At 37.0% G+C, this 10,468-nt stretch overlaps 1 protein-coding gene across 1 annotated transcript; it reads left to right on the top strand.

The window, feature by feature from the left end:
* The first annotated feature begins 1,750 nt into the window (after positions 1–1,750).
* On the top strand, positions 1,751–7,747 carry LOC121239197 (4-coumarate--CoA ligase-like 7). The gene is made up of 6 exons (XM_041136356.1): positions 1,751–2,833; positions 4,382–4,571; positions 5,650–5,795; positions 7,054–7,121; positions 7,234–7,336; positions 7,437–7,747. The coding sequence occupies exons 1-6, from the start codon at positions 1,820–1,822 to the stop codon at positions 7,548–7,550; spliced, it is 1,635 nt and encodes a 544-aa protein (XP_040992290.1). The 5' UTR covers positions 1,751–1,819; the 3' UTR covers positions 7,551–7,747.
* Positions 7,748–10,468: the final 2,721 nt, after the last annotated feature.

Here is a 10,468-nt window from a genome sequence, read left to right as displayed (position 1 = left end):
CCGTCCTCTCTGTTTTTCAGTTTTGGACACTCGTTCTTGTAGTGACCAAACTTATGGCAGTAATGACATTTGACGTTTTTCTTACTAACCGTTGTTTGTGAACTGCCCCTGGATTTCTCCTTATTCTTCTCTGAACCCCTGTCATTTGATCTACCCCTGCTTGAGGACCCTTTAACAAACAAGCCACTAGCTTGTTCATTAGTGTTCTTCACACTCAATTTATTCCTCAACTCCTTAGAATTCAAAGCAGACTTTACATCTACCAAGGAAATTGTATTTCTACCATACAACATGGAATTCACAAAGTTCTCAAAAGATGTGGGTAATGAACATAAAATAATTAACGCTTGATCTTCTTCTTCAAGCTTAATATCTATGTTCCTCAGATCCATAATGATTTTATTAAATTCATCTAGGTGTTCAGAAATAAGTGTACCTTCCTTCATTTTGAGAGTGTATAACTGTTGTTTCAAATACAACTGGTTGGTGAGAGATCTCTTCATGTACAGATTCTCAAGTGCTGACCAGAGACCAGTTGCAGTCTCCTTGTCAGCAACCTCTCTTAAAACTCCATCAGATAGTGACAAAAGAATAGTACTGTGTACCTTTTCTTCTTCTTCTTTCGAAGGAGCCGGAGAATCGTCAGATACTGACACTTCTAATACTTTTGACAAGCCCTGTTGTCGCAGTAAAGCCTTCATCTTGATGCGCCATAGACTGAAACTGTTTTGACCGTCAAATTTCTCCACTTCGAACTTAGCCATAGCCATCCCTCCAGATCCTGAGCCAATCTCTGATACCAGTTTGTTGGGAATAACTGTAGCTAAGATTAACTCGAAATATAGTAGCGGAACTAAACTTAAGAAATTGATGACAATCACACAGAAAGAACACCAAGAATTAAGTGGTTCGACTCAAAATGAGCCTACGTCTACTGGTGGGGTCGGTATCGAAGATTTCACTATCAACAGAGATGGAGTACAAATGAATACAACAAAACTTCACAAGGAAGTTATCTCTCAAAACTCACTCTAGACTTCTCTCTCATGAAAACACTTAAAACAAGACCAAAATGTATTCTGAAGTCCTTAGGCAAGAAGTGGGCGCCGTTTGATATTTATAGGAAAAGTGAGAATTCACTTTTGTGAACATTGGCTCGAGCGAACGTCGAGCGAGTGTCGAGCGAACGTAAATATTCTGCACTTCGCTCAAGCCAACAGTTGTGCGAGAGTCAAGCGAAGCTCTCTGCCTGAACTCGCTCGAGCTGGGTGTCGAGCGAGGGTCGAGCGAAGCTCTCTGACTTGAATATTGCTCGAGCTGAATGTCGAGCGATACTTGAGCGAAGCTCTCTGTCTGAATTCGCTCTAGCTGAGTGTCGAGCGAATGTCGAGCGAAACTCTCTGTCTGAAAATGTCGAGCGAAACTCTCTGTCTGAACTTCGCTCGAGCTGAGTGAACCTCCGTTCGAGCGAACCTACGACACATGTACTGTTCAATTTGAATTCAAGCCACCTCATAACAATATTCACAACTTATCTCAACTCATCTCAATTCATTTCAATTTATTTCACTACTATTCATCAACTTTAACTCATAAATCTCATTACTATTTACAATCCATTTCAACTCATCTCAACTCATCTTCGAATCCAAACGACACACTACGATCTGCGTGCTGCTGAAGTGTATCGGTCTCGCTATCGTCATTCAGACTCCTGTTTAGTGTATTTTTCTTGTATATATAAGCTCTCGTTTCGCTTTGGGTTTGTTTTTGGTGGAGTAGTTCAGTTGTGGAGTCGAGCTACCTTGTCCCTTTTGCAATGGAGAAATCTGGGTATGGCAGAGATGGCATCTTCAGGTCTCTCAGACCACCTCTTGTGTTACCCACTGACCCGGACCTCTCCATGGTCTCCTTTCTCTTTCGGAACCCTTCCTCTTACCCTCACAAGCCTGCCCTCATCGACGCTGATTCCTCCCAAGTCCTGTCTTGGTCTCAGTTCAAATCCACCCTCGTTAAGCTCTCCCATGGCTTGCTCCGCCTTGGCATCAACAAGAGCGACGTTGTCCTCATCTTCGCCCCGAATTCCATCCAGTTCCCTCTCTGCTTCCTCGCCGTCGTCGCCATCGGCGCCGTCGCCACCACCGCCAACCCCGTCTACACCGTCAACGAGCTCGCCAAGCAAATCAAGGACTCCAAACCCAAGTTGGTTATAACCGTACCGGAATTGTGGGACAAAGTAAAGGATTTCAACCTCCCGGCCGTCTTTTTAGGACCCAATCAATCTTCTTTTTCTTTTTCTTCTTCAAAAGTCACCCACTTCGAAGACTTGGTTAACCTAGCCGGGCCAAGGTGCGGGTCCGATTTCCCGGCAAATAATGTGAAGCAGAACGACACCGCGGCGCTGCTATACTCATCCGGCACGACTGGTACGAGCAAGGGGGTGATTCTAAGCCACAAGAATTTCATCGCCGCGTCTTTAATGGTGTCAATGGACCAAGAGCTCGCTGGGGAGACGCACAACGTGTTTCTCTGCGTGCTGCCGATGTTCCACGTCTTCGGGCTGGCGGTGATCCTATTCTCGCAGCTGCAGATTGGGAATGCGGTTGTGTCGATGGGGAAGTTCGACCTGGAGAATCTTCTGAGGGCGGTGGAGAGGTACAGGGTGAGCCATCTCTGGGTGGTGCCACCGGTGATACTGGCGCTGGCAAAACAAAGCGTGGTCAAGAAATATGATCTCTCGTCCTTGAGGCATATCGGATCTGGCGCGGCGCCTTTGGGAAAGGATTTGATGGAGGAGTGCGGCCGGAACTTTCCCAAGGCTGTGATCATTCAGGTACTCTTTGACCTACGCATTCACCTGATTTTAAATTAATCATTGGGCATTCTTGCTCTAGCGTTGTTTAATATATTAATCTGCTGTTTCTATAATGTCGATGGTTTTGTTTTAATAAATTGATGAAATGGGCATCTGCACCCTGACTGGAAGAGAACTAAAAGATATTTATAGTTCACTGAAGTTTGGTCTCTTTATTTAATAGTATGTTCAAGCTCCAACCATTTATGGAGCTGGATTTTATATTTGAGTTTGGTTCATTTATATTTTCATAAGAGTCTGGGGTTTTGTTCAAGTTCTTTAATTCATTTATACTTTCTATTATAAAGTAAATGCCATCACCGAAATTTTAGATTACTTCTTTAATTCAGGTTAATTAGGTGACCTATGAATTAAAAAATCTAAATTGCTCAACCTTGTGTTCGTAGTTGTTCATATGATTTTTTAGCCACAGATAGATCATTTATATATTACATATATGATTATTTTAATGTAAAAAGAAAATCCCTTATTCTATCCTTTAGACATCTTTTTTGGGTTAATGCAGCATTAAACAATGCAAGCTCTTATTCTTTTAGTATGTTGTATGGTATTTGTATACATCCATACATAGATACAAACGATCCCTGATATTATGCTATATCTATAATCAAAATGTTGTCTACATTGTAGAGATCCCTGTGTACTTGGCTAAACCTCTTAATATTAATAAAATGTTACTTATAAAAAAAATATAATATTGTAAAAGTAAGAAAAATAGAGCCTAATTTTTATTCAAACTTTTTTCATGAACTCAAGTCAAGTTTATGCAAGTCAAACTCAAACTTCTCGTAAGCAATTCAGTACTCTACAGCCCTTTTATGAGGAATATTGGCTTAGACTCCATTCAGTCAATAGCGAAAACTTACTGTAGTATAACTACTTTTTTGACTTTGAAAACTTCAAAATTTTCCTTTTTCTTGGCCCTGTTCTCTATATAGAATGTCATGGGGTTGAGTAGATCTGCTGGCAAGACATTTTGCCGTAATTTTAGAGTAAGAAAGGAGGGTAAAGCTACAAATAATGATATGGAGTCCAATCACTGAAGACTCATTATAATTCAAAATAAACTGGAAACATTTTGAAGAATACGGTAAAGTTTATGAAGAGTGGTTTGGGGTCTTATTAACAAAGACTGCTATTATATTTGTATAAAGTCCTACTTGATAATTCTAGTGTACATAGAACTTCTGTAAATATTTGAACAAATGAAAGAAACTCATGATCTTTGCCGGTAAGACCATCTTAGTGATGAGGAATGCTGAGAATTTCTAAATGGCTCTAGTAGAAATGGTTAGTGGCCTGTCAATTTCAGGCACTGAAAAATCAATAACAACTCAAAAGAGGTATTGTACTTTCTGCAGTGTTTGTGTCCAGGAAAGATTTTTGGCAATTTACATCCTGCCTTTGCTTTTGATTAGGAGGGCCATTCTGTGTGTGTGGGTTTTGGTTGAGCAGGGGGAACATAAAATATTCCTTTTGATTTATAATGTTCCTTTTTTGTTTCAGGGCTTTGGTATGACAGAAACTTGTGGAATTGTTTCCCTCGAGAATGCGAGCGTAGGAATTCGAAATACTGGTTCAGCTGGAATGCTTGTTTCTGGAGTTGAATCTCAAATTGTGAGTGTAGATAACCTGAAGCCTCTCCCTCCTAATCAGTTGGGGGAGATATGGGTTCGAGGACCTAATATGATGCAAGGTATTTCTTTTTTTCTTTGGGCTTCAGACTTGATTGTTGCATACCTGGTCCTGTTTAACATTAAAGAACCATCTGTCAAATGTCTGCACTGATAATAACTCTTAAGACTTCAACCGCTTTAGTCTCCCATAGATTATGTTTTTCCCTTTCGCATTGGTGTAACCACATATACTTTGGGCTATAGGAACTTGAATTGGGTGAGGGTGACTCAATTACTCTTGCCAGATGAGTAGGGTCACTGCCAAATTAGGAGTGTTGAAGTGCGGTTGCATATTTAAATGAGGAGTTCTTTCTTATAACCACTTCAATCCCCCGCTCTGTCAGTTATATTTGAATAGATGTCCCTTCAATGGGCTCAATTTACATGACTTTCTTGTTACATTTTCTTTTTTTAGATAGGTGTGTTATATATATTCTGTGTTTATGTATTGCACCTTTTGCGCTTTTAATGAAATTCTTTTTACTTATCAAAACATAGATGTCCACTTTGATTCTGATGGTCTGCTTAAGAAGTACACACTTTAACAGCTAGATCACGGCTACTCTGATCTCTATATGAAAGGCAATGCTTGCTAATATTCCGTCTAATACGAGCAATAAGTTTTCTTGTCCATATGTCATATGCCCCTCTCAAATACATTAAATGAAGTATAACTTCCTCTCACTCATGGCTTTTTAGTTTAATCATACTTGAAGATGTGTTGCACAAGGTTCCCTGTTGTGAGGTTAAATAGTGGAATACATTTCATAAGCATTTCGATACACTTTTTAAACTTTGCGGATATTCCAATTAGCGTATCAAAAACAAGGTTTGTACCTCCCCTCCGATAGCGTGCTTGGTAATCATGCCATTTACAAGTCAATGGAGTTTAGTTAGTGACCTCTCTCTGCGATGATGTTCAGCATGTTTCTTCCATATGGTTGGTCTTTACAGCAAAATTGGTACCAGCTTGACATGGTGTCACCTACCCTTTCTTTAATTTGCACGCAAGCTCTGCATTCATTTAAGGTGGTCTAGGAATTTTCTTATTGTTTACTTTTGGATATTTAACACGAGAACTGAAAAACTCATTTTCAGGTTATTACAACAATCCCCAGGCCACCAAACTGACAATAGATAAAAAGGGTTGGGTACACACAGGAGATCTTGGATATTTTGATGCAAATGGACAACTTTATGTTGTTGACCGAATTAAAGAGCTCATCAAGTGCAAAGGTTTTCAGGTATGCCAAATCCTGCCTGCTACTTTGTTTTTTAATAATACAAGAAATTACATTTCGCACTTGTGAATTGCCACTTATTTGTCAATGCGTACCCTTAACTGTGACAAGTTGTAGTGTGCATCATAAGCCACTGATGGATTCCATTATGCACCATAAACTACAAAAAGTTGCAATATGCACCCAAAATACATTCGGTTCTAATGTGGACTCTTGGTCACATTGAAATCCATTGGTAGTTTAGGGAGCACATTCAAATCCCTTAATATAGGGAAGACACTGAAAAATGAGTGGTAACATGACTGTAGAAATTGTAATTTGTCCAAATAATATTGTGTATGAAGGGAACTAGTTGGCTTGTCTTTTGAGTACACAATATATTGTGATATTGGAAGCGCTTTAATGATATGGTTCTGCCATGAAAAGTTCTTTGAGTTGAATGAATGCAGCAACCTCTCCTGTGATTTTGCTTCTTGGCGTGATCTACTTTCCTTTTTTGCTAAGATTTTGCTCTTGTAGTCAATTTTGGTTTTTTAACTGATTGTCTTCTGGGCAAGGTGATCTTACATTTGAATTCTTCTTAGATTATAATAGGTAGATAGATTTCTGATATACAGGTATGCCCCGATGTTGGCTTAACTGATATAGTAATCAGAATCTAAGACTATATGTCAAAACAACAAAACAGTTTTAGAGATGAGAACGTTGTTTAATTTGTGCTGAGATATTCAAACATTTGTTGTAATACTAAACCCAAGTCTTTGGTTTTTGCCTATTCTTATGATCAAATAAAATCTTGTTTAAGGATAAAAAAAATTACTCAACCCAAGTCCTTGGCCAACCATGTAAACTAAAATAAAGGTCAATTACATTTAGTTTTTCTTATGAACTACCACCCTCTTCCCTCCTGAATTCATAAATTTGACTTCATGTATCCCAAATCCAAAATGTTTCAGTGTCACTGGCCCCATCATCAAAACTCAGCATCAACTCAGGCGAGATGGTCTTAAAAAATAAAATTACCTTTCATGCACTATTTAAAGACTTAAGCTTTGCCAAGGGCATGTGGCCTGATGGCACAAGACCCACATCTCCAAAATGGAGATCATGGGTTCGACCCCCCTCCCCCAATGTATCAAAAAAAAAAAAAAAAAGACTTAAGCTTTAGTGTAGACAAGCTTTAGGGAAACAATTCTGGTTTTCACTATTTTCATTTTTCATTTTAAATTTTTTTTTTGTAATTTTCTTCAATTCTCACTAGGTTGCACCAGCAGAACTTGAAGGATTGCTTGTTTCTCACCCTGAGATATTAGATGCTGTTGTAATCCCGTAAGTTCAACACATGCGAAATCTTATCACTCACATAAATTAATTTTTTTAAATCTATGTATTCATTTTTTATGGACAAATCATTAAATGCCGAGTCATTTCCATTTTTCAGATTTCCTGATGCTGAAGCTGGTGAAGTCCCAGTTGCATATATTGTTCGCTCGCCAAACAGTTCTCTGACTGAAGAAGATGCTATGAAATTCATTGCTAATCAGGTAAGAAGCACAAAAGGAAAAAAAAGAGGTGAATTTAGGGGCAATCTTCATATAATATAAGATTACTCTTCAATAATCTGATTTCTCCTTTTCTTTATAGGTCGCACCATTCAAAAGATTAAGGAGAGTGACATTCATAAACAAAGTCCCCAAGTCTGCTTCAGGAAAGATTCTTAGAAGAGAACTCATCGAGAGAGTGCGGTCGAAAATGTGAAAGTGATGAATATTACCTCATTCTATTATTGTTTGCTGCAATAAAGAATATAAGTATTCAGATAAGGGGCAGCAGAGGCAAGAATTTATGCCCGATGCCATTCCTTCTTAAAATAGATTGTGTCAGTTGAACTGTTGGAAATATTTGGACCAGAAGTTTCTGTCAACAATTAGAACATATTAGTGAAAAATTCTAGACTTAAGCCCTACACTTCTGTATATCACTTAAAATTATGTAATTTTACTCTTTTACCATCATATTTCATACATATGAAATTAGGAGTGCTCAACTGGGTTCTGGACCGGATTTCTGGGTATATCCGGCTTAGAACCTGGGCTTCAAACCTGGGTCGAAATTTGGATGAATTCGGATTCCGGCTTCAATCTTTTTTCCTTTTTTCTTTTTTAATAAAAGCTTAAAGTATCTAATTTTTTTCAGGAAAAAAAAATAATGCTGTGAAGTTGAGCACTGATTTCAAAAGTTAAAAATAGAATTCATAAATTCGATGCTCAATTGTTTAACCAAGAAAAAATAGCAAGAATTAATAGATCCATAAGAGATAACATCCCTTTTTCAACAACGAAAATGTTACACTGAAGATCTCTACCCCAACGATAGACCATAATAAATATTAATTATCATATAAATCTTATGTAAAAAAAAAAAAAAAAAAAAGAAAGAATTTGCAAAAATGGCCTGCAAAGCATTAAATCTGATTTTATTTCTACATATAAGTCAAATTACCATAGATATCTAATTCATCATCCACAAACACGTCAAGAAACAAAAAGAAATATACAAAATTCTGAGAATAAACACGAGCCCTTCCACATCAATAAAAAAAATCCAAAAGATGTCATTCGAGATCACCAAATCTAAAAATGACATGTAAATTTACAGACCCATATTGATTTAAAAAAGTACAAAGAAAAGTTTACTTCAACCACATATAATGTGTCAAACAAACAGATGATACCAAAAAACATTAAAAATGTTAAATTACATTACATTACAAAACACAAAATTACAAAATGCTTTAATCGAAAGTTTGAAACTGCCATATGTTTAGTTGCTTTTGTGTCATTGAAGTGTTTACTAATTGCATTTGCACGTCATGAGAAACTAGAGAACCTGAAAAAACAAAATTTTTACTAATTACAAAATACAAATTTCTATGAACATAATTTGCTTATATATTGGCATAAATTTTCTTTCAAATGAAGGCAGAAATGCACATTCATGAACATAGTTGCTGGAAAAACATCTACACATGCAGGTTTTCCATACTAAAGTTAATAGCACATTTAGACGCAAGAACAACACTCTATATATACTTATCATCAAGCTCTGCTAATAGATGTGCACTGAATTTGTCCTAGGAACCATAACTACCAGAGGTGAAGTCTTTAAATAAACACCAAGTACTTGTGATGTAGTATGTATACAAACAATCAAAATAACAGGCATATACACTAATAATATCTCTTAAAAAGAATGATAATTTAATCAACATGCAGTAATGCAAAGTAGAAATACTACCAAGTATTCTTTACAGTTCACATTTTTATAATGGACCATTTACCCAAAATAAACATACCCAATTCCATATTTTATATTGATCATGGCTTCTTAAACAAGGATGAGTGAGGTACATACAAGATTTGTATGACTTGAACAAAGAAACAAACTTTAAAATAGACAGCAGCCCACATATATCTTTTAATGCACATACATATATGTTGATCATACAAATAAAAGAGTTGGCTGATTATGCAAAAAGAAAGTACTTACTCTAAATTTTTTTCGACATCAATGGGAAGAGAGACTCACAGCAGCCTCTGTTGAATATGAAGCTAGATGATCATCTAAAAAAATATTAAAAAATGAGTTAGATAGATAATAAATCGAGATAGATAGATATTAAAAAAAAAAATTTCAAGTTTCAAACTTACCTTCAAGATCCATTGACTGTACGTATTCTTCTAACTCCCAGATGTTGATAGGTTTGGTCTTTAACCAATTTTGGGTGCAAATGAGGGTTTCGATAGTTTCCGAAGACAATGAACTCCTAAAAAGATCCAATATTCATCCTCCAGTACTGAATGCAGGCTCCGAGGCAACAGTGGAAATGGGGATGGCTAACACATCATGTGTTACCTCAGTAAGGACTAGATAATTGGCGGCATTAAATCTCCACCAATCTAAGATAACAAAACCGAGTGAGTCATTTACACACGGCTCAGACAAATACTTCTCTAGTTCCGATCGAAACTCCATAACACCCCGCTCCTCAAGGACTTTGGTGAACATGTCTTAAATTTAGTCAGAGGCGGTGTTGGCTCATTAGAACTCCCCCCACTAGTAGTGTTTGGCCTCCCTTGAATCACATTAGAACTCTCTCCATTAGCTACACGAAATGTGTTATACTGCTCGATCAAGTGGCCTAAAAAGAGTTTAACCTTGTCCTCTATCTTATCCACCAACTCATACTCTTTGCACTTTTACAACCAAAACTTAATTGCCATCATTTTGTATCATGGATCAAGCACAAAAGCAATATATTTCATTAAGTTGAATCTATTTGTGCTACCCAAATACTTGTCATACTTATTTATCATATTTATGCCCATAGTACAAGTGATAACATCACTACTCAAGCACATATCATTTAATACATATTCAATTGAGCAAAGTTGCTCAAAATATACATTAAAAGTCACATACAAAGAACCAGAAATGTTCAATGTAACATTATAAAAAAATTTTAGCAACTCTACAAAAATCCGTGCATTTTTCCAATCATCACTAGTGGGGTTCACAAAATGTTTATCCACAAAAATAAATTGTTCAAATGCTTGTTTATGTTTTTCAGCGGTACTCAACATCAAATATGTGGAGTTCCATCTAGTAGGAACATC

Source organism: Juglans microcarpa x Juglans regia, chromosome 7D (genome assembly GCF_004785595.1).
Source record: "Juglans microcarpa x Juglans regia isolate MS1-56 chromosome 7D, Jm3101_v1.0, whole genome shotgun sequence".
In the NCBI taxonomy this organism is placed as follows: Eukaryota; Viridiplantae; Streptophyta; class Magnoliopsida; order Fagales; family Juglandaceae; genus Juglans; species Juglans microcarpa x Juglans regia.
This window is presented reverse-complemented; position numbering and strand designations above follow the sequence as displayed.